This window comes from Octopus sinensis, linkage group LG10, assembly GCF_006345805.1.
Source record: "Octopus sinensis linkage group LG10, ASM634580v1, whole genome shotgun sequence".
NCBI lineage: Eukaryota > Metazoa > Mollusca > Cephalopoda > Octopoda > Octopodidae > Octopus > Octopus sinensis.
In genome coordinates this window covers 31,000,505-31,026,417 of record NC_043006.1, presented here as the reverse complement: position 1 = coordinate 31,026,417, position 25,913 = coordinate 31,000,505, and the positions used below count along the sequence as shown (strand labels likewise).

At 38.7% G+C, this 25,913-nt stretch overlaps 1 protein-coding gene across 5 annotated transcripts in view; it reads right to left on the bottom strand.

Moving 5' to 3' along the window:
• LOC115216157 (zinc finger MYND domain-containing protein 11-like) overlaps positions 1–25,913 on the bottom strand; it is a 178,033-nt gene that overhangs the window by 17,822 nt on the left and 134,298 nt on the right. For 3 of the 5 annotated variants that reach the window (XM_029785353.2, XM_029785350.2, XM_036506484.1), the window contains 4 exons: positions 17,193–17,198; positions 9,618–9,692; positions 7,804–7,984; positions 2,705–2,760 (listed from right to left, as the gene is read on the bottom strand). In XM_029785353.2, coding sequence (XP_029641213.1) covers positions 2,705–2,760; positions 7,804–7,984; positions 9,618–9,692; positions 17,193–17,198 — 318 coding nt within the window. The remainder of the gene's footprint in view (positions 1–2,704; positions 2,761–7,803; positions 7,985–9,617; positions 9,693–17,192; positions 17,199–25,913) is intronic. The other 2 variants (XM_029785351.2, XM_029785352.2) reach the window with 1 other exon arrangement.

Below are 25,913 nucleotides of genomic sequence, written 5' to 3'. Positions count from 1 at the left end.
TATATGTATATATGTATAAATGTGTGTGTGTGTGTGTGTGTGTGTGCGTTTGTCAACCTAACATCGCTTGACAACCGATGCTGGTGTGTTTACGTCCCCGTAACTTAGCGGTTCGGCAAAAGAGACCGATAGAATAAGTACTAGGCTTCCAAAGAATAAGTCCTGGGGTCGATTTGCTCGACTAAAGCCGGTGCTCTAGCATGGCCGCAGTCAAATGACTGAAACAAGTAAAAGAGAGTAAAAGTGTATTTAATTACAATACAGTGAGAAATATGAACATAACATTAACAACTACACTTGAACCTATGACTCACACTGATTGCTGTTGTTGTTTAACATCATGTCAGTGCTGATCTGGCAGACCTTTCATCACCCTGTCTTTTATTTATCGTGAACTACACTGTTTAATGTGTCCTTTGCTTAAGATGTCAGAGTGTGACTTGGGAAGATTTAGTTGCTATTTCTAGCAGGTATAGAATGACCATGTTGAGGCTGTTTCATTGACTCAACATGCCCTCATGTACAATTATGATATAGAATTAACAGAACACTGAATAACAGTGTGCAGCAGATAACAATCGTAATCTAACAGCTGATTGTATATAGGGTGCTCAGGCTAAATTTCATGATATTTTATGTCCCCGTTTTTTTAAAGAATAGCTTTGATATATTGGTGAACAGTCAACAGCACTGCAAGACAAAAAGCAGATGAAAGTTGGAGGTCATCTGAATATTGGAAAAGATGCTGACATCATAACTGCTGCTCAATACTCTGTGAACACTGTAAAGGCTGAAAGACACGACATGGACAGTTGCAAGAGGGAGATCTAGAAGCCATGGCCAGCTGCAATGGAGACATAGCAGGCATTGTGACTGCATTCACATGTCAGAATTCAGCCAACAGCTACATGACAAGGTGATGGAAGCTGCAAGCAAGGGAATGTGGGCATTGGTGAGAGAAATGGGTGCTGGAGTTGCTACCATGAAGCTGGCCCTGAATGAGGGCCTTCACTACCATTCATACAAGGGGTGCAAGAGACAAACTCTGACAACCAAAGCTGAGGAGAACTGCTTGATGAAGGTAAAGAAGCTCCTGAACAAGCTGAGGCATCCTGTTGAGTTGGGGATGATCAAGTTTTTCTGAAAAGAACTTCTGCCAGAACCAGTTGCCTACAATCCACGTGATGTCCCACATAACATAAAGACCAAGTTCCCCCAAACTCTGATAGCCTTTGGGTGTGTCTTCTGTGAGGGTGATGTCATGCCACCCTGCCTCTTGGCACAGGACCTAAGGCTCAAATCAGACAGCTACATGAAACCCTCTCAGCCATAATTGAGTTGAGATTTTCTGATTTTTAAAAATACTTTATTTTTGGATGGGATATTGTCACCACCACCGTAATCATCATCATGAAAACACTGAACTTCAGTTGTTAAGGCTATACATACACTGTGCAGAATCAGGAGAGGTTCCATGCAGCACAAAGTTGCTATTGCAGTATAAAAACCATGGCTGGTTGAATCAACAAAGTAGGAAACAATAGACAAGAAGTAGTAACTGTGTCCAGTCAGTGATGCTGTGTGTCTTACTCAAGGCACTCGACCAGCACATTGAATCCACATCAGATTATTCTATTTTGCTACAGGTTTGTGAATGGTAGAGTCCACAGTCAAAAACAATCACAGTTGTAGCTCACTATTACAGGCACACATGGGCAAAATGCTTAGCGGTATTTCATCTGTCTTTATGTTCTGAGTTCGAATTCCACCAAGTTCGACTTTACCTTTCATCTTTTCGGGGTTGATAAATTAAGTACCAGTTATGTACTGGGGTTGATCTAATCGACTCCCCCCCCCACCTCCCCAAAAATTTCAGGCCTTGTGCCTAGAGTAGAAAAGAATATTACAGTGACAATCCATTGAAGTTCATTGCCCAGCTATTGCTAGGAACTGAGTTTCATTAAGGCCAAGCAGGTAATGGAAGGGCCAGAGAGGAGATAATTAGAATTGGTGGCACCCATCTCTCACCTGCTTTCATTCCCCTAGCATAAAGCCAACCCCACTTCTTCATAGCTTTTAGTCTTGTGAATTGCATGGCAATCTCAATGGTGCCAAGTAAAAAAACATCCAGGAGAAACCAGTGAAGCATAATGCAGTCCAAGAAAACATTGGAACCTGTCAAACCATCCAACCCATGCCAGCATGGAACATGTTCTTATTTCTGTTCCGAGACATAAATTTATAGATTCCCCATAAAAGTGTTGCATTATAGTCAAGATTTTAACCATGTCTTTGGTTTGGTCTGATAGTTATGCATGTTTACAGTTAACACTCCAACAGCTTTCCTCCTAACAAATTCTGCAGTTAATTTGCAGTTTTTTGTGATGTATCTGCTTTAACTATGATACACAGATGACTGTTTTAATCTAAAACTGCTTCTGTTGCATATAACAGATTTTTATTTCAATATGTTAAAAATTTCAATTATGTCTTTGATCACCATCCATAATTAATTTTCTTTCAAATATAAATAAGAATCTGTTTTGACTGTTTTTGTTGTTGTTGTTAAAAGTGTGACACACAGCAGTTGTGACATGCAGAAAAATATTACAGATAGCAACTACTACAGCTTGACATGAGATTAACGTGGACGTGTTCAGATATGTTTGTTTGCATAATAATGATTCAAAGAATTAAAACTTACATCATATTTACAATCACGTATCATGATCCGGGCTAATTCTGTCATTCCATGCTCCTCTGAAAGAGAAAGTCAACAGCTGCTGAGCAAAATATTGACACAGCAAAAAAAATGCATAAAAAAAAACACCTATATCAGTTACACTATAAGAAATATTTAACATCAGTCATGTTATCATAAATATATTTAGCAAATAATATTTGTATTCAATTGGAATAGATATCATAAAAACTATGACACCAATATATACCAATCATCATCATCATCGTTTAACATCAATTTTCCCTGCTGGCATGGGTTGGACAGTTCGACTGGGGGTCTGGGAAGCCAGAAGGCTGCACCAGGATCCAGTCTGATCTGGCAGTGTTTCTACAGCTGGATGCCCTTCTAATGCCATCCACTCCGAGAATATAGTGGCTGCTTTTTTACGTGCCACCAGCACAGGGGCCAGAGGGGGTTGGCATTGCCCACGATCAGAGGGTGCTTTTTACGTGCCACTGGCACGGGGATCACAACTACAATTTCCATTTGATTGTGATTGGATTTGATTTTGATGTGTATTTATATTAATATATAAAATAATCAAAAGACTTTATAAATAAAATATATTTAAAACTTATACGAAAGTATATATATTTTTTTGCATTTTATCTTTAAAATGGTTTCATTTACCAAACTGGAATAGATAGGTATATAAAGGTGGTTAATGGCAGAATCAGTAGATTCTGGTTTCTATGGCTAGCATTTTGAGCTACCACACAGAAGCTTTTAGTTGAAGTTGCTTAGCCTCAAGTCACTCCTGAACAAGCAGGTCTATATTTAATGACACTGAAGCAATTACCATTTGACCATCCCGTCTTTGTACTTCAAGCACAATGTACCACAGACTGCCTTGTCCAGAGAGCTCTTTTTACAGATGGTAGATACGAGGAGGTACCCAAAAGTAACCAGAGATATTCTCTGTGGGACAAGCCCATTATAGTTCAGGCTTCTACCACTAGAAGCTACTTGATGCAACTTTCAGGCATCAGTGTGCTGACTGGCATTGTCCACTGAAGTCATACTACCATGTGGTGCGGCTTTGTTTTGCAGGGCTTCTCCCCTGTTCGTCGATTTTGGCGATGGCTGAAATGAAGGAACAGCATGCTTCCATGAAATTCTGTTTTCTGCCAGGGAAAACAGCGGCCGAAACAGTTGTCATGCTTCAAACAGCTTACAAGGACACTGCCATGAGCAAAACACAAGTTTATGAGGGGCGTTCATGTGTTAGGAATGGCCACTGGTTTGTGGCCATGCTGGAACGCTCTCTTCAAAGATGTAGTCACATCAAGACCAGCCCTTGGAAGACTACTATTCATTTTATTGGCCTTGAAAGGATGAAAGGGACAGTCAGCTTGGCTGGGGTTTGAACTCAGAATATAAAGGGCAACAACTATATATCCAACTATTTGGACTGTTTACTCTATTGATTCTGCCATTTACCACCTTTATATGCCTATATATTCTGGTTTAGTGGATGGAACCATATTCATTTGTACAACTCCTGCCATCATCATCATCATCATCATCACCATTGTCATCATTTAACATCCATTTTTCCATGCTTCAATAGAACAGATGGGATTTATTGTTGTTGGATGCTCTTCCTGTCACTAACCCTTACTTCCTTTCCAACCAAGGTTAATATTTGCCCCATGCCAGACTTGTTCTCAAGGAAGATTGGAAATGAAGAACACCATTTTCATGATTTTTTTTAGCTTTTATTTGTTTCACTTATTATTAGACTGTGGCACTGCTTTCAAGAATTTTTAATCAAATGAAGCAACCCCAGCATATATATATATATATATATATATAAATTTTTAAGCCTGACACTTATTCCATTGGTCTCTTTTGCTGAACCAATTAAATTATAGGGACATAAACAAACCAACACTAGCTGTCAAGCAATGATGGAGGACACAAAGACACACAAACACACAACAGGTTTCTACCAGTTTCTTTCTACCGATTCACGAGGCTATGGTCAGCTCAAGGCCATAGAAGAAGTCACTTGCTCAGGGTGCCACGCAGTAGGACTGAACCCAGAACCACGTGGTTGGGAAGCAAACTTCTTACCACACAGCCACTGTTTTGACAACTATCACATGATGTCAAAATGAGGAAACACAAATGCACACACACACACATATCAGGCAACCTAATTTTGTATAAAAACCAGAATGACCAAATTCCACCCTCTTTCTTTTCTTTACTTCTTTTCCTTTGGCAGTCAATTCGTTTCCTCTCTGAAGAACATATCATTATGAGGGTCGTTCAATATTTTCAGTCAATCAATCGATTGACAGATAAAATTGAACCATGAACCCACCCAAATGCATATCTGAAACAGCTGGAAGTTTTTAATAAATGAATGTATATAACCCATTATTTCTATCTATTTTGTATATGTATATATACATATATTATATGCACACATATACCTATATATGTGTGTGGTGGGGGCATGCAGGCATATATCATGATGATAATTTAACATCCATTTTCCATGTTAGCATAGGTTGGAGGATTAGACAGGAGCTGGCAAGGCTGGAGGGCTGCACCAGGCTCCATTGTCTGTTTTGACATGGTTTCTATAGCTGGATGCCTTTCCTAATGCCGACCACTTTACAGAGTGTACTGGGTGCTTTTTATTTGGCACTAGCACTAATATATATATATATATATATATGTCATCATCATCATCATCATCGTTTAACGTCCGTTTTCCGCGCTAGCACGGGTTGGACGGTTTCGACCGGGGTCTGGGGAGCTAGGGACTGCCCCAGGCTCCAGTCTAGTCTGGCAGTGTTTCTACAGCTGGATGCCCTTCCTAATGCCAACCACTCCGCGAGTGTAGTGGGTGTTTTTTACGTGCCACCTGCACAGGTGCCAGAGGGGTCTGGCATCGGCCACGTTCGGATGGTGCTTTTTTTTTTATGTGGGGGGGGGGGGCAGAAATATATAGGGGAGCACCAGTGGGGAGGGGTGGTTCAGAGAAATGATGACAGGTTCTAGGCAAGTAGAACGTAGGATATCAAGAGAGGGGTAATGCATGGTGAAATAGCGTATTGAAGAGGGGGGTTCGAAGAGTAGACACCTATAATGGTGGTGGGAGAAGCGACATCCGGTATAGATGGAGCAAAAATATAGAGATATCCGGTATTGGTGGTGGGGGTGGGCAAGGGCGGGTGCACCGGGAATATACGATGGTTGAACTGACGGGCTGGCTTAAAAAATGCTCTTAGCAATGGAAGGGGGGAATGGCAGACAACGTGAGAAAGGGAGAGAGAGAGATAGATAGAGAAGAACAGTGGAACCCCGCGAAAATGGGCCGCCATTGAAAAAAAACCCCTGTATGGAGAAATAATATGCAATACGAGGCGAAGCTGAAAATAGTAATAATAATAATTATATATATATTATATATATATATATATATATATATGCACCAGCAATGATGATGATTATTTGTAGCCATTTTTCTGTGTCAGCATGGGTTGGCTAGGTGTACAAAATAATATCTTTGCAGTCTTACTTTCCCCTCTATACTCTCTATCCTATCCTCTTTCCCCATGCTTTCTATCTCTATCATTCAAGCCAACAAAGTAGCCTTTATGCAGTTGTTTGACCTGCAAACAAATAGCAGCTAAATACATTAGATGATGCAGTCTTAGGAGTAGTGTGACTAAGAGAAAGGAGAGATGGCCACAGCTAGATTGCCTTTGATCACAGATCTGCTCAATCAAGGCTTACCTATGGCCTAACACCATGAGAAACTCCATTGTTCTCTACAAAATACCCACTGCTATTCTGCCACACAGATATTAACGACAACAACATCTCTTCCACTTATATTTCACATCTATAACTTAAGGTGTTGCTCCAGCAAAGCCACAGTCCTACAGCTGAAATGAAGGAATGAAAAGAATAAGGGAGAGTATTGTCCTTCTGGCATGGATCAGTGATGTCTTTGGCATCATTCAATTGTTTTCAACTTCTCAACTCACACGGCAGGTGCTCCATAATAAACAGTTGGAACCAGTCTCAACTGACCGGAATCACTACAGACTGTATTATTGATGCAGGAACACAACAATATCGTGATTTTATTCTATAAGCAAGGCTTCACTGTTTCTGCTCGTCTTCCCTCTCGTATAAGCAACAACAAAAAATCGTACAACAGCATGACATTAGCATGACATGATTTCCATTCAAAGACTTTCATTCATGTGAAGATTTGAGAACAAAGAAACTGTTAATTTGTTAAGACATTCATTAATTTTTACATTGATTTAATTTTAATTAGTGGTCTGCTGCTTAATCTAGTTTCTGCTAAAGTGGTGGTGGTCGGTGGGGGGGGGGGGAAGACTATGCCATTGAAAAGTAAATGTCTTCACCTCCAACTCATGTATTTTGCATTTACCCTTTACCTTTCAGATTATTCGGTCAAATGTGATGCTTCCTTTTATTATTCTTTTATTTGTTTCAGTCATTTTGACTGTGGCCAAGCTGGAGCATCACCTTTAGTCGAGCAAATCGACCTCAGGACTTATTCTTTGTAAGCCTAGTATTTATTTTATAAGCCTTTTATGCTGAACCGCTAAGTCGCGGGGACTTAAACACACCAGCATCGATGTCAAGCGATGTTGGGACACACACACACATATATACACATACATACATTGGGCTTCTTTCAGTTTCCGTCTACCAAATCCACCCACAAGGCTTTGGTCGGCCCGAGGCTATAGTAGGAGACACTTGCCCAAGGTGCCACGCAGTGGTACTGAACCTGGAACCATGTGGTTGGTTAGCAAGCTACTTACCACACAGCCACACCTTGTTTTGAATTAATCGTTCATTACCTCATAACTTTGAGATTTCAATGATGCAATTGTATATTATAAGATTGACATTATAAGGTAGGTGGGAGAGGCCAGATTTTGTCAGTTTGAACATAAAAATATGGAGAATATTTGGGCCAGGTATGGTAGCCTAAAGGGTCAAGTAGTTATGAAAGAGGACAAAGGAATTGTGTCCTCATTCCACAATTGAAGTCTTACCTCCATATACCAAATATACATTATGCACAATGTTATGGGCATCAGCAACAAGCTCTTCCACACATCGATACTTCTGAGTCTGTACTATTTGCTCCATGGTATTCAGATCCATTGGTTTGTAAACAAATCGTTTAAAATTCAACTCTTCATCCCTGTGTCCTATTCTGTGCAACTCCCGGGTCTGAAGTTTGATAAAAAACAACAACAAAAAAATTTAGAAAGAAAGATTAAAAATAATAAAAAAGCAAAAGAAGAAGAAAATTACAGACTGACCTAAAAAGAGTTTTTCTATGGATTTCAAATACAAATTGATCAAAATACAGCTGTGAATCTTTGCTGATTTAGTTTTAAGGGGACACATTTAATAACACACTATAACTAGTTTTTACAATGAAGATTGAACACGTAAAACACAAATCTCACAAATACACGATACTTTGAAATATAATGCAGCAGATGTCTCAGTTGTATCACAGGTGGGATCTGCCTTAGCATTACATTGAGGATACATCTAATTCTCTTGGTGTTAGGTGAAAGTTACACGTGTGTTTGGATACTCAGCCAGTTCACACATTAATTCAACAGGTTGGTCATCCAGTTGATTAATCAACAGAATATCGAAACATATAAACTCCTTCTCATCAATTAAGCCCACAGTCAACGTGTGTGTGTGTGTGGTGTGTGTGTGTGTTATATATTGTGAAGTATATTTGCCACCTAAGGGGACAATGCTACTGCCGTTTATAGCCCCACAAAGACATCTCCTCCAGCTGGCTAATGACACACTGTCAGTGTTCGATCAGCATTTGCAAAGAGAAATCATTGTTCCCGTGATACATGCAGACCCGGGTTTCTGAGTAGCAACCCGTCATCAGTGTGTGATAAACACTAGCTATGATATATATATATAAAAACATACATATATATACATACATATATATATATATATATACACATACATATATATACCTTATGGTAGCCCTGCACTACCAGCGTCCAAAACTGAATATGAAACTTACAGGGTACACTGGTCCACAGAGAATTTCAATCCCAGAGCTTAAATCAGTGAGGAACCTGAGTATTGACATGAGTGATGTCTAGATAATGTAAAGTAGCAAATCTCAGCATATCTCCAGAGGTCTCGGTCTTTCGTCATTGCCTCTGTGAGGCCCAACGTTTGAAGGTCATGCTTGACCACCTCATCCCATGTCTTCCTGGGTCTACTTCTACCCAGGATTCCTTCAAAATATATATATATATATATATATATATATATTATATATATATATATACATATAATATTAATTAGAGACAAAACCACTATTTTGCAAAACAAACAAGAAAGACTTAATCAATACATAAAATTTTAATAAAAAGTAAAAAAACTGCCACTACAATTGTTTCATGTCTTGAATGACAATCTTCAGGTGGATTTCCGATTTTCAAATCAGTTTCAATTTATGAAGTTATATACATACATACATACACACACAGTAATTCCTTGCCATATTGTGGTTCACCTATCACGGTTTATTATTTAAGCTTATGTCGATTCCTCCATGGTGTTCTTTTACATTTGTAATAAAATAAATATGCACAAATTATAAAAATATTAAAAGAAAATACCTAGTACAGAACTGTTTCTACTTTGTGCATTTTCACCTATGGCAGGGTGTTTTGAAATCTAACACCCATGATAGTTGAGCGATTACTGTATATATGTTAAGAGAGGAGGAAAAGACAAAAAAACAACACAACAGAGACATACAAGTAAAAAGAGAAAACTGTAAAAGTTCCATTAGGCAGCAACAAACCTTTTCTTTCAACCTTTGCACTGTGTAACCCAGAAGAGTGTTTAGCATATTTCCTCGGATCCGATTGTGTCCAGCCTAGAAATAATTACAAGAGTTTTAGAGTATCATGAAAGAGGGATTTCCTTTAAACAGGGACTGAAGAGGAGGGTGTAAACAAGTTTAGGTCACTTTCATTGCTATCATCATCATTTAATGTCTGTTTTCCATGCTGGCATGGGTTGGACAGCTTGACAGGAGCTAGCAAGGCCAGGGGCCACAACAAGCTCCATTGTTTGTTTTGGCAAGCTTTCTACGGCTGGATGCCCTTCCTAATGCCAACCACTTTACAGAGTGGACTGGGTACTTTTTAAATGGCACCAGCACCAATGCTACCCTCCAAGAAACTATTCAACACACACTGCAGTTAACATCTGCTGCAAATAACATTATCACTTCCTTTCGTATCAAACTCATCTTTAAAGATGATAAAATAATAAAAGTATTGAGGTTGATAAGTTTGGCTAAAATGCTTCAAAGCAGTGCTCCAGCATGGCCACAGTCTAATGACTGAAACAATTAAAAGATATATACATATATGTGCATATACTGTGTATAATGTGTGTATGTGAGTGTATGTATATATATATTCTTTTATTCTTTCACTTGTTTCAGTCATTTGACTAAGGCCATGCTGGAGCACTATTTTGAAGGGTTTTAGTCAAACAAATTGACCCCGCCCCTCTCCCTGGACTTATTTTTTAATTCTAGTACTCATTCTATCGGTCTCTTTTGCCGAACTGCTAATTACTGGGATGTAAACACACTGTCAGAGGTTGCCAAGTAATGATGGGAAGATAAACACAGAAACACACACACACATATATATATATGACGGGCTTCTTTCAGTTTCTGTCTATCAAATCCACTCACAAGACTTTGGTCAGCCTAAAGCTATAGAAGACACTTGCCAAAAGTGCCATGCAATGGAACTGAACCAGGAACCATGTGGTTGGGAAGCAAGCTTCTTACCACACAGCCACCCCTGCACCTATAATAAACTTAAATTTTTTAATATGTAAAAGAGATGAAGGCATTTTTAGTGTTGTTGTGAGGGATATTTTCACTTAAAACCAATTTAATGAGTGCACATGCTCAAGTACTGAGTCATAATGACTATTTTGACTTTGCTGAGCTTCTCCACAGAACTGCTACATGGGCTGTGTAAAAAAAAAAGTGATTCGGATTATAAAATCACATTTTTGACCAATCAATTAATGTTCAAAAGGTTTGTTAGGTGGAAGTGCAATAAAGAATTAAGTCCAAGAAGAACAGAATATTTTTTAAGGAAAACATTCAACTAATAACTAGATGCGGGCGTGGCTTTGTGGTAAGGGGGCTTCAAAACCACATGGTTCTGGGTTCAGTCTCACTGTATGGCACCTTGGACAGAAGTCTTCTACCACAGCCTTGGGCCAACTACAGCTTTATGAGTGGATTTGGTAAACAAGGGTTGAAGGGGGTCTGTTGTGTGTGTGTGTGTCTGTCTGTCTGTCTGTCTCCTACCACTGTTTGACAACCAGTGTTGGTGTGTTTTCATCCCAGCAACTTAGCAGTTCAGCAAAAGAGATCAATAGAATAATTACCAGGGTCAAAAAAGCCAAAGAGGTAATGGGGTCAATACATTTGAGTGAAATTCCTCAAGGAAGTGCCCCAGCATGGCCGCAGTCTAATGACTGAAACAAATAAAAGATGGAAGAAAACAGATACATAAACCTTGTTTTGTGGGTTTTGTGGTTAAGAGATTCAGTTGAGAAACGCAGGGTCCCAGTAAAGTGTGGCAGAGGAAGGCGCTCAGTGTTTGGTTTCAGTTTTAATGATGCAAGTCAATGAGAAGGAGAGAGTGCCCTGTTCAGGAACACAACAAAATAGAGCGGATTTGAACTTATGATCTGTGATTTAGTGATACAATGCCTTGTCAACTCAGAGAAAACTGTCAAGCAACTAGGCGGGGAGGGGGGTAAACTAATGGTGGATTATGGGGGGAAATACCACAAGTAACCAGTGGGGATGACTATGGAATAAATTAGTAAGGGAGATCAGGGAACGAGTTACTGAAGCCAAACTAGAGATAAATTGCAGCGAAATGTAGCAGCAATTACAATGAAAGCTGTTAATACATGCAGTGTCTAGAAGAAAGGATCTACAAGGAGAAGCTTTTTCAATATGCTGATCAGTTGTCAATTTATTTACATTTATTTTATACTCATTTAATATATATATATCATCATCATCACCATCAACATTTAACATCCATTATCCATGCATGGGTTGGAATGGTTTGACAGGAACTGGTAAGGCCAGGGGCTGCACCAGGTTCCATTGTCTGTTCTGGTTTGTCTCTATGGCTGGATGCCCTTTCAAACACCAACCACTTTACAGAATGTACTCGGTGCTCTTTACGTGGCACTATCACTAGCGCTCTTTATGTGGCACATAAATTTCTATTGATTTACCAGAAACAATAAATTACAGGACTCAATACAAATGTAGGCTACTCTTTAAAATATTATAGCTGAAAGGCTCTCCTTTCCAGTACTCAGAGTTGCTCATTTCCAGTTATCAGCAGGTAAACTGAGTATGGTTTTCATTTGAATACCCAATGTCAGATTTTCTCTTTTTTTTCTTTTAAATATGAAATGAAAGCTTGAAGAAAACGCTTACCCGTGTGTTCTTTTGTTTAAAAGACTTTTTGAGCAAAAAGGTTTTCAAATAAAAGAACATAACAATAAGCATTTCTTTCAAGCTTTAATTTCATATTTCATGAAATATGCAGACAGGGGATATCTCAAAAGAAAACCAGGTTCGGTTTATCTGCTGATGATTGAAACGAGCCTTTCAGTTATAATATATATATATATATATATATATATATATATATATATATATACATATTTGAAAAAAAAAGAAAAAAAATGACTTTACTGGTATTTCTAATCAGTTTAATCTATTATTTTTTAATACATACATGTGTGTGTGTATATATATATATATATATATATATATATATATATATATATATATATATATATATATATATATATATTAATGTTTGCTTTTATATCAAGTTATAATAAAAACAGTTTTACATTCAAACGAAGGATTAATCTATACATTCTGTAAAGTACATATTTACTATAGTTTAACAACAATAGTGTTGACAGTAACTTCGAAGTCTCAGCCTGCTTAGCCTTCATCTAACAGTAGTGCATTTGTGTTCATGTTCCTTGGATGTAGACTCTGTTATTTATATTTTTTTATGTATAGTTATATGCACGCCTTTTTAAAATGCCCTACATTTGTGTCGGGTCCAAAATAATATATTGTAAATATCTTTACTAAACCCATGCTTAAAACCAAACAGAAGAAATATTCATAAAAGTACAGTCTACAAACTTTGCCTCTCCAAAACACAAAGGTTAAATTTTCTAAATAGTAATCAAATAACACCAAGAACAATTAACTCTTGGAGAGAAATCTGCTAACCAACTAATTTTTCCGCCTAACCACACTCTTTTGTGAACTTTAAAACACAAGATAAATAAATTTGTATATTAACAACATGATCTAAAGCTGACAGACTTAAATAAACACACCTATTCACAGTCATGCATGCTTCACTGAAATCTGAACAATGGTCTTTACCTTCCCAGAACAAACAGATTAAACTTCCTAAATAACACAAACAAGTTAATAAACCTACTGACCAACTAACCTTTCCACTTACCCTCACTCCTTTGTGAACCTCTACAAGAACATCTCCAAAGTACTGAAGCTAAAACACCTGATTACAAACTTCTACATGCATAACTGAATTCTGAACAATAGTACAACCCCAAATTTAATCAATTAAAATCTTCCATAATATCTTTTCCTCAGAAACTACACTACAATCAAATTATCATTCAACAGAGTTTCACCTGCTTCAGAAAATTTAAACTAAACAGATTATACAAAGTCAAGATGAACTCAAATGTACCACTACTTGTTAAAGAATAAGTAGGTCAAAACTTCAGTCACTGTCAACATTATTTTTACTAAAGAAATACTATACACACACACATACACCCGTGTGTACATGCACATGACATATAGTTCTTTTAGATACATTATTCTCCATGCTAACATGTGTTTTGTGATTATAGAAAGCTGTTTAAAAATTCTCAGGAAAGATGACATTATCATAAAAGGATAAGAAAAACTGGAAGACAAGGGGGGGGGGGCAGTGAATAAAAGAAAAGAAAGCAGGTGACATGTTTCTCACATTCCATTTGACCAACGAAAAATATAAGAAAGAAAGAATGGTAGAAACATAGGCAGAAGCTTATCAAATGAATGTTTTCTTAGATTTTTAATTATTTCAAAACACAAAAATGCCCTCAGGAAGAAGTACCACACATACATCCTTACAAATGGCACAATATTTCACCATGTTAGCAGGGAGGAAAGATTAAGTTTTTTGTAAACATTTATCGCAGAATTTTAGAAAAATATTTGCATATCATTGCAGTATGTGGGTTTTTTGGTGTTTTTACGTTTTTTTTTCGTTTTTTTTTTTTGCACAGGTGCAACTTCTCTACAGCTAACAGTTTAACAATGATATAATTCGTGTGTGTGTGTGTATCATATCACTATGGAGACATCTCCCAGAAGCTGTAGAAAATAATGATCACATGAAGCTGGCATCAGTGGTTTAGTATGTATCCCCCTCACAACAGCCATCATCATCATCAGCATTGCATGAGACAGATAGGATCCAATGAATTCAAAGATGTGCTCTAATGTCTGCCTTGGCATAGCTTTTATGTTTGGGTGCCCATCTTAGTACCAACCACTTCATAACATATACTAGGTGCATTTTTTTTCCATACAACAGGCACTAGCGAGGTCCTCCATATATCTCCCAAGGCTACGGAACCTGAGGGGGTGGGGAGACAGCTCGATGCAAGGAATGGGGGTTAAGGTATGAGAGGAGGTGGGGAGGCAAAGCAGGTTCTTGAGAAGCTAAAATGGCAACTCACAAAGAGAGAGACAGAGAGAGAAAAGGGAATCAGTAGCAATTGGAAAAGATAATGGTGACAAGGTATCCAGGTGGCACCTTAAGGTAAGTGGAGAGTAGAAGTAAGAGGAGATAGAGGAACTAGGAGTGTGAGTGGGTGGAGGTGTACAAGAGATGGGAAATGGGAGAGCGGAGGGAGGCAATGGCTGTAAAGATGAAGTAGGGTTGAAGGTGTGTGGAGAATGATGAATACAGGGGGTAGAGGTGGAGCATGGCCAATGGTGCAGGAGTTTGGGGAATGTAGAGGGATGAAAAAAGAGAGCAGTAACAGGATGATAATGATGATATGATGATAGTTGTCACAGGGAGGACAAGAGAGATGACGTGTGTTAGGGAGGCTGCAGAAGAGGGAAAGAGAGAAAGAGGGAGGCAGGCATTGTGCATGGGGAGAGATAATTCAATGGTCCGGAGAGGGGAGGGATGGGGGTTATGATATGACCAGTGTAAGGCGTAGTGAACAATGGATGAAGAAAGACTAACAAGTGAAATGGTTCCCTATAGCAACAAAGAGAGAAATTGTAAGAAGGAGAGAGAGAGAGCTATGGTGAGACATGCAAAAGGAGAGCGACATAAGGGAGGAGATTGGGAGAGATATTCACTTATGCACATACAACACAGGTAATATACACACACACAGACACACATGCATAGAGTGTATTAGTTTTGCTGCGATGGGCAAGTCTTGTGAAGAACCACATATCATTAGGCATCTCAGTCCTTTGTCATCTCCTCAATGAGGCTCAGGGTCCTGAGGTCAGCCTTAACTACTTTGGCCCTTGTCTTCCTGGGTCTCCCTGTTCTACAATCACATTTAGTGACTGGCACTTCTTTATACAGCTGTCCACACCCATATCCCTCATCATCATCTGTCCCAGTCTTCTTTCATGCACATCTGATTGCTCTTTTGTCCAGCTTTTTTTCTCAAAACATTTACACCATGTTGTTCATTGACACTCACATTGGAACATACTAGCTTCATTCCTTTCCTCTCTCTCTTCAACTCCTCTGCATTCAAGACCCAGATTTCATTACCATGCAGAATTTCAGTTCTAACACAAATGTTATACCATCTGTCCAAGGTAACAAAACCACCCCGCTATTTCTAGTAAGCCATCAAGGCATTTTTCTATTTCCAGGGTATTCATAGAACATACAGCTCCCACACATACAAAGCTAATGTTCCCTGCTTGTCTGTCTGCAATTGCACAGTTTATATTGGGGATGGCTATTTTGCTTAATTTTTTCCATGAAAAGATGAAACACTGGATCCCTGACTTGCAATGCTTTCTTCATACTCTGGAAGAAAATAAAGGGGTTTTTCTGAACCCCAACCAGACATAATTAAAGAATTGTGTGGATCAGGAGCTCACTTTGCAACCATGTGGTCTTAGGTTCAGTCCCACTGTGGGCCACCTTGGATGAGTGGCTTCCACCTAGCCCTGGAGCAACCAATGACTTGCGAGTGACGTTGGGAGACGGAAACTGTGTGGAAGCCCATCAAATATACATATATGCATGTATGGATGAGCAAGTGTCTTTGTATCTGTATTTGTCACTGCCCTCTGCTTCACAAAAGATAATGGTTCATTTACATCCCTGTAACTTAGCAGTTTAGCAAAAGAGATTAACAGAATAAGTTCCAGACTTTGAAAGTAACTACTGGGGCCGATTTGTTTGACGAAACCTTTTGAGGCAGTGCCCCAGCATGGCCATGAAAGAACTTAATTTTCTATATACGAAATCAATGCCAAGAACAATAACAACAATCTTTTACTTGCTTCACTCATTTGACTGAGGCCATTCTGGGGCACCGCCTTGAAGAATTTCAGTCAAATGGATAGACACCAATATTTTTTTTAAACCAGGTATTTATTTTATTAGTCACTTTTGTTGAACCACTAAGTTACTGGAATGTAAACACACCAATACCAGTTGTCAAGCAGTAGTGAGTGATGCACACACACACACATACATATACAACGGGCTTCTTGCAGTTTCCATCCACCAAATCCACCCACAAAGCTTTGGTTAGTCCAAGGCTATAGTAGAAGCTAACTTGCCCAAGATGCAACATAGTGAGAGTGAACCTAGAACCATGTGGTTGGGAAGCAAACTTCTTATAATAATAATACGTAACAAATATGGACAAAGATTATTAACCTCTCATTTTGCACTGTGAATCCTTTTGTTTCACTATTTTTCTCACCTCCACCAGGTTACAATGAAAGTCTGAAAATTAATGGAGGCTTCTTCCACATGATATGAAGAAATTGTTACTAAGTGAACACTCTAATAACCATTTCAATGAAGCAACCAAGCAAAAACAGAATTAAGGTAGGGGTGGAATAGAATGGTACATAAATATTGGGATATAAAGGACCAAAATCCCCAGGGAAAAAAAGGAAGTATATATTAAAAAAAAAAATGTATAAAGGTGCAAGTTTGAGTAAGAGTGAAAGTAGACAAAGAGGACTACATACCTGTTTCTGGTAAAAGCAAGAGAGAAAGAAAGAAAGAGAGAAAGACAAGATAGAGATATCAGTAAAGATGGCTTGATTAGGTCTTTTCTGTTTTATATAAAAGAGGATTAGAGAAAAATATCTGTAACACTTCACATTCATATTAGGTCGGAGTTTATTGAAGTTTTAAATCTATCTGGCTCACAGTTGTGTGTATGTGTGTGTGCATATTCGAATACAATACGCACACTCACATACACACAAATGACTGGACAAATGAAAGAATGTGGCACTCAACACAGCTGGTCAGGGTTATATATATTATTCAAAAGTATGGGCCCACAAAACTTTAAACCATATGGAGCTGAGTCAAACTGTTATTACAATTATATATAATTATTTGATAAACACAATATATGTCTTTATGTGCTACTATTAGTTTCATGTGTTGAGAGCATGCCAGACAGTATTTTTGAACATGTCTGGTGTCCTAACACAATCATCAGACATTGCCCACATGCCAGTGTCTGATGATTGTGCATACTATCTGGTATGCAGTCTGGCAAGCTCTCAGCACATGAAACTAATATTAGCACATAAATACAAATATTGTGTTTATTAAATAATATTTATCTCACTCCTGATAAAGTACCTTTTTGTTGATCTTACCATCATGGAACAGTACATATATATATATATATATATATATAATATATATATATATATATGTGTGTGTGTGTGTGTGTGTGGTGTGTGTGTGTGTGTGCCTTTATGGGTATTGTGTGTGTGTATGAGTATGTGCATTATATGTAAGTTCTTGTGTCTAGCAAAATATTTTGAATAACATGCACTCATTTACATTGTGAGTGACTCTGTGTGTGTGGTGTGTGTGTGTGTGTGTGTGTGTGTGTGTGTGTGTGTAGGAATGATATAAATATTTGATAAGAACATGGAAGCTAAAAGCCAGGATATTTTGTGCTTTATCAGATGAGTTACAATACGATTTATATAGCATGTCATGCTTGCCCATAGGACACAAATGGTAAAGTCTAAGATCCAGAAGTTTGGCACCACCATACTCTTAGCCATTGATAATACAATAGAGGAGGAGGGGAGGAGGAGGAAGAGAGGGGGAGGAGGGGGCAGTGTATAGTGTGCTTGTAAGTGGAGTAAGAGGAAGACCTATGGAGGGTGTATTCTTGCAGTCTGTGTAAAAAAAATGAATAAATACAAAAAAAGGGTGAATGTCTCTTAATCCCCAAAGAGCTTTCAATGATCAGTGCCTGTCTTTGTTTTTTTTTTTGGTGATGGTTGGTGGAGTTGTGCTTAGTGAATCCAGGAGAAATCTTAACCTGTGTAGGATGCCAGATTGTCTTGGGTACCATTTCCAAATAATCTGGAATCTATTACTAACAGCCTGTAGAACTAAGGCAATACAGGATCAAATGCAACACAAAAATATACAAAATGTTTATAATAAATCTAAAGTGTTTACAAGCTTCTGCAAAACTACGTAATTCTGTTTGCACAGATTTACTAAAACAGGATGAAGGATTCCAGATCAAGCCTATGGCAATATTTGGTCCAGGTAAGGCAGCAAGCTGGCAGAAACGTTTGCATGCTGGGTGAAATGCTTAGCAGTATCTTGTCTGTCTTTATACTCTGAGTTCAAAATCCATCGAGGTTGACTTTACATCCTTTCAGGTTCTATAAATTAAGTACCTGATGCATATTGGGGTCAATCTAATTGACTGGGCCCTTCTCCAAAAAATTTGGGCCTTGTGCCTAGAGTAGAAAAGAATATTTGGTCCAGGTCCCCTCGCAATTTCATTAAAAAAATGTTAATTTTTTTTACAATATATCATCATCATCATCATCATCGTTTAACGTCTGCTTTCCATGCTAGCATGGGTTGGACGGTTCAACTGGGGTCTGGGGAGCCCGAAGGCTGCACCAGGCCAGTCAGATCTGGCAGTGTTTCTACAGCTGGATGCCCTTCCTAACGCCAACCACTCCGAGAGTGTAGTGGGTGATTTTATGTGCCACCGACACAGGTGCCAGACGAGGCTGGCGAACGGCCACGCTCGGATGGTGTTTTTATGTGCCACCAACACAGGTGCCAGACGAGGCTGGCAGATGGCCACGCTCGGATGGTGTTTTTATGTGCCACCGACACAGGTGCCAGACGAGGCTGGCAGACGGCCACGCTCGGATGGTGTTTTTATGTGCCACCGACACAGGTGCCAGACGAGGCTGGCAGACGGCCACGCTCGGATGGTGTTTTTATGTGCCACCGACACAGGTGCCAGAATATATATATATATATATATATATATATATTCATATATTGTGAGAATTACTTTAGAATTGGAGCCCAGCTAAAGTCATGATTGATACCAAATCCAGTTCTTAGCAAATCTTTTGTTATATAAATCAATTAAAAAGTAGTATATAAATCCATGTATTAAAATATATGACCTATTTTCTCTTCTCTTTAACGATACAGATTGAACAGAAATGGAATTTATGTTCTACTGTTTTGAAATTTACACACATGTTCATCCAAATAGACTCCAGTGATATGAGAAATATTGAAAGGTTTTACAAAGGAAAAAGCGAATGCTTTCTATTGAGGATTAGTCTTCTCAAGAACTGTTTGCACTCATTTGGACAAACTCAAGTTGCACACATACCATGGGGATGGATTTTCCCCACACATCTCTGCACACAAGCTTTGCTAACATCCCATAGTCTTTTTTTTCTCTATTGTTAATAAAGTTGTTCAATATATATATATATATAGAGAGAGAGAGAGAGACAGACAGACAGACAGACAGATAGACAGAGAGAGACAGAGAGCCCTTCATCCATTTACTTGGCCTACATTATGAATAGGGTTTTTAGAAATCATAGTTCCAATCTGGTCTACAAGATCTGGTTTATGCTTCAACTGCCCTCAACCCACGAAGGGCTTTGGATTCCTTCTGATCAATATATGTCTAAGTTGCTGATGGATGACAGTGCTGCAACTAAATGTCAGTGACGTAAAGAAACTGTAGAGAAATTCCTTCTTCGAAGAGCAACCTAACGTGTCACTTACCTTCTTCCTTTTACTTTACTAATGCCATCCTTCTCCCTCCCTCCTTCCCTCTCTCTTGTCTTCTGCTGACCAAAGTTGGTGTCAAGACAATTGCTGAAGTTTCAATCTACAGACACACTCATTAGCAACAACAGCTTCATCAAACAAGAAATACATCATTAACAGATTTTTAAACTGCACACACACACACTTGTTGATATATCAATTTATGTAGAATTATATCTGAAAGTGTTGTGCTAAGGGATGAAAGCAGGGATCCAGTCTAGTCACAGTAAATGATATGAGGAGGGATGGGAAAGGGTGAAGTAGAGGACAATGTTTAAAATGGAAAATGATGCAGGAGATTGTAAGGAAATCCCAGGAAGTTTAACAAAGGACAATGAAAATTATATTATTAATGATTCTAATTGGGTTTGTAATAACGAGAATGGTGATGATGACAACGACGACTAGCAACAGCATTTTGGAAGCACCATCAAAGGAACTTCTCCATAGTCATTGGACCCACAAAAGTAACAGCCAAATCTCAACTAAATCTGTCTTATATAGAACAGGACATTAGTAATGCGGTCATCTGTACCACACAAAAAGATGGGACGGTCATGGATAAAAGGCCTTTGATCACCAGCTGAATCAGCAAGGACATGATGAACCCCCTTAAAAAAAAAATTACACCCCCACCCCCAACACCACAAACAACAAAACTTTCACCAATGGTCATCCTTCAAGACAATGCCAACACTTGGTTGATTCTCCTCAATTGAGAGTTTTGTGCTGTGGCTTTGTCGTAGTATCATGTCCCATGCAACAACAACAACAACCAGTATGGAGTCTGTCCATCTGTCAGAGCCAGTAGAATCAATACTTGGAACATCAGCTTCAAACCAAATACAAGTATTGATCTGTGGTGGGGGTGATGGCAGACGTAGTGGGGGTGATGGCAGACGTTGCAGAGTTCATGATAGTAGTAGTAGTAGTAGTAGTAAAAAAGGTGGTGGTGGCAACAGCAGTGGCAGTTCTTAGCAAAGATAGAGGTAGTGTGTTGGTGATAGTAACAGTGGTAGTGGTGAAAGTAGAAATATTGTAAATGGTGGAGACGAAGGAGGTAGTGGTGGTGGTGGTGGTGGTGGTGGTAATAATACGGATGTGGAGTGGGGAGGCAACTCATTCTTCAAGTCCAGAATGTTCCAGAAGGATTAAATCAATATCAAATGGCATCAAACAAACACATTCATTTCTTTTCTTTTTTCTTTTCATATGAAGAATCAAAGAATCTATTGGAAAGGAATTTGTCATTATAGGAAATATTTTTGTTGTGGTGGTGGTGAGGCAGCAGTGATGGTACAGCTGTTGTCATCGAATCAATTTAGGTGACTGATCATGCACACCAATCCTAGCAGCAGCATTATTGTTATCATTCAATAATAATATAATAATAATAATAATAATAATAATAATAATAATAATAATAATGAGAGAGCAGTGCATGCAATCAAAGTGACACTGGGGTAAAAATATATGAAGCCCAGTGTACCCATCATGACTATGATGCTCCCCCAGATCAGAAACCATGAAAGCCACTGTCTGGTACTGCTGCTGAGCTGGCAGAAACATTACCACACCAGACAAAAGGTTTAGCAGCATTTTCATCAGTCTTTACGTTCTGAGTTCAAATTCTGCTAAAGTCGACTTTACCTTTCATCCTTTCAGGACAATAAAATAAATACCTATTTCTTTACTACCCACAAGAGGCTAAACATAGGAGGGACAAACAAGGACAGACACATGAATTAAGTTGATTACATTGACCCTAGTGCGTAACTGGTACTTAATTTATCGACCCCGAAAGGATGAAAGGCAAAGTCGACCTCGGTGGAATTTGAACTGAGAATGTACTGGCAGACGAAATACGGCTACGCATTTCACCCGGCGTGCTAACGTTTCTGCCAGCTCGCCGCCACAATAAAATAAATACCAGTTGCACACTGGGGTTGAAATAAACAACTAAACCTCCCCCACCAGAATTTCTGGCCTTGTGCCTATATGTAGAAAGCATTTCTACCACCACCACACAACAACAAATAACACCAGATACTACTTGCTATGGCACCAGATTCAAAATATCTCCCACCCCATCCCATACTTCTTTCATGAGGGGTGGAAACAGACTCTACAAGGGGGTGCAGCATTATTACACTCAGCAAGTAGTGGGAACACTATATACTTGACAAATGTTTTGCTGATTTCCAGTATGTATATATTTGTGTGTGTGTGTGTGTGCCCACCTATGCAGAAATTGAAGAGGTGTTACAATAGCTGTAGTAAAAGACAGTGGTTGTTTAGCCTAAGGTCATTCCTGATTGAGTATAACTCTCATCAAAGGATTTCTGGCCCTGACCAGCATATATACTAGGGTAACCAATGTGACCTCCCTTTTTTTAAGACAAAAGGGTAGGATTTTCAAGGAGATCTGGCTGCTATTTCTAACATACAGCAGTTCCCTTGTCATCTCAAAAATAGTCACAGTTGTCGTTTAACACCAGGTCAGCACCCTTTGAGCTGTTTTATGCTGAAAAATATTTCAACTATAATTATCTTGTCTTTCTAAAGCTACATTTCTTCTCCATAATTAAGATAGTATGGTGTGATTCGAAGAAGATATTACTGCTATTTCTAGCAGATCAAGTGAAAATGCAGAAGTTTTCTCATTAACACTGTGGCAGATGTGTATAATGACCCTATGATACTAACTAAACAAACTGCAGGGTGTCAAGCTAATTAACTCAATAAATTATGTGTAAATGTAATCAAAAGTTATTGAGGCACCAGCTGAAGACTTGGTCTTTGAGTTATTTATGAAGTACATGTCAGCTGGACAGAGACCATCCTTTCACAAACAACTACACACCATAAAAAATAATAGTGGCAGAAGAGTATTAATAACCAAGAGGTAATATTTATCTCCATGTGAAAGTTGATGTTTTGTTAGAACGTAGAAAACTGCATTATTTGCCCAGAGAGAACCGCTCTAGTGGACTTGTGGTGCATAGAAGCACTCATGTTTATATCGCTAGCAGGAGAGAATCCTCAGTCATCACCACCGGGACTTCAGATCACATGATTTTAGCCTTCCTTGGCCTTGTCAAGGGCAGATGCCTGATGCTAGAGAAAACAGTGATTCGCTTGTCAGCGATATTTAGAAGCTCAGCACCTAATCAAGCACTGGTATCACAAAAAGCCAATGAGCTTATTAAAAAATAATTAATAGAGAACAGAAGCAATATTAAGACCAAAAGGCATCCTTAATTTCCGACTTAGCAGTGGTGGTCGTTTTACAACACAAAATGCTGTGTTATTTCGCCTGAGCAAATAATGCAATATTCTACATTCTAACCCTCACCTCCACTTTTATGTGGGGACAACTGCACACCACATTTCATTCCTCTTTTATATTGTACCCTAAATAAGATTTAGATGTATTTTACCCCAGTATCTTACTGGTATCCATTCTCCTACCACCAGTCAATCAGATGTTCATAATTTTGGTATTTCTAACTGAGGCTGGAAGCTAACTGCCTGATAGACTCTTGTTTCTTCCTTAATGGTATTTCCTAAGCACTGATCTATCCTAACAACTTGGACTTTTAGATGATTCCTCCTCTTATTTATATTATTTACATTTGACAGATATTTCTCCTCATCTTGTTTGTTGTTAACACAACATTTCAGCTGATATACTCTCCAGCTTTCATCAGGTGTCTTGGGAAAATTTCGAACCTGGGTTCTCATTCTTAAGGTATTTTTCAATTATTATTAATATTATTATTATTATTCAGGTCACTGCCTGGAATCGAACTTGGAATCTTGGGGTTAGTAGCCCGTGCTCTGAACCATTATGCCATATGCCTGTGGGTTAAGAGCGCGAGCTACTAACCCCAAGATTCTGAGTTCAATTCCAGGCAGTGACCTGAATAATAATAATAATAATAATAATAATAATAATATCGAAAAATACCTTAAGAATGAGAACCCAGGTTCGAAATTTCCCCAAGACACCTGATGAAGGCTGGAGGGTATATCAGCCGAAGCATTGTGTTTAACAACAAACAAGATGAGGACAAATATCCGTCAAATGTAAATACTGTTAAATGAGGGGAATATGTTGAATAAAATCATAATTAACTGATCCTCTTGTTTCCTTTTACTGTAAGCTATGAATATTTCAGCACCCGCTTCTAGTGAAATGGAAATTAAATTGTACTCTTTTAACAAGGGAGAAAAGGCACAAAGGTGAAGATAATAATAATAATGATAATAATAATGATTTCGAATTTTGCCACAGGGCCAGCAGCTTTTAAGGGGAGGGAGAAGTCAATTACATTGATCCCAGTGCTTGGCTGGTGTTTATTTTATCAACCACCAAAGGATGAAAGGCAAAGTTGACCTCAACAGGGTTTGAACTCAGAACATAAAGACAGAGGAAATGCTTTGCAACATTTTGTACAACATGTTAACGATTCTGCCATCTTGCCACCTTAGTAGTAATAATAATAATAATAGAAGGCGGTAAGCTGGCAGAATCGTTAGCACACCAGGTGAAATGTTTAGCGGTATTTCATCTGCCGCTGCATTCTGAGTTCAAATTCCGCTGAGGTTGACTTTGCCTTTCATTCTTTCGGGGTCGATTAATTAAGTATCAGTTACGCACCGGGGTCGATGTAAACGACTTAGTCCCTTTGTCTGTCATTGTTAGTCCCCTCTATGTTTAGCCCCTTGTGGGCAATAAATAATTAAATACTAATAATTCTTTCTACTGAAGGCACAAGGCCTGATATTTGAGGGGTGGGGGACTAGTTGATTACATCAACCTCAATGAAACACCAGTTCTTAATTTATCGACCCCGAAAGGATGAAAGACAAAATCGGCCTCAGTGGAATTCGAACTCGGAACATAAAGACAGACAAAAATGCTGCTAAGCATTCCATCTGGCATGCTAACAATTCTGCCAGCCCACTGCCTTTAAAAGCAAACTTGTTGTTCAGGATTTGAACCTGGAACACAAAGTGATCTTCAGGAAACATAACACCATAACCTCTGCACCATCTTCTAAGGAGGAGGAGGAGGAGGAGGGGGGAAAGAAAGAAAGAAGAAAGAAAGGAGGAGGAGGAGGTGGAGGATTACTGATCTTGATCCAGGAGTAGCAACTTTAATTACCTCAACCCCAGTATTTGACTGGTACTTGTTCCATCAATTCTGATATGACCAGCAGTCAGAAATAACCGAGATGCTGTGCTGTCCATTATCATTAGACTGAAGGCAACAAACACTAAAGTATTTACAGCAGATTTGAGCCGACGACCTTTCAGATTGTAGTGTTGTCAGTTGTTTTATGTTTTGTGTGGAATGTAAAGTTGGGAGCGGGGGACTTCTCAGAGGAATGGTGCGGGGGAGAGACGAAACAAGAAAGAAAAAAAAAATGGAGATTATTTAAGTAACCAAGAATAAATAGCTCTATAACTGGAACCAGAAATAACAAGAGAACATAAGGAGGACAAGCGGAAGTGGGGGGCAAGGGGGGAGTGAGTGATGTGCTGGAACCTATGTTCTCCCTCCTCTTCTTTCTACAACTTTTGTTAGGTTA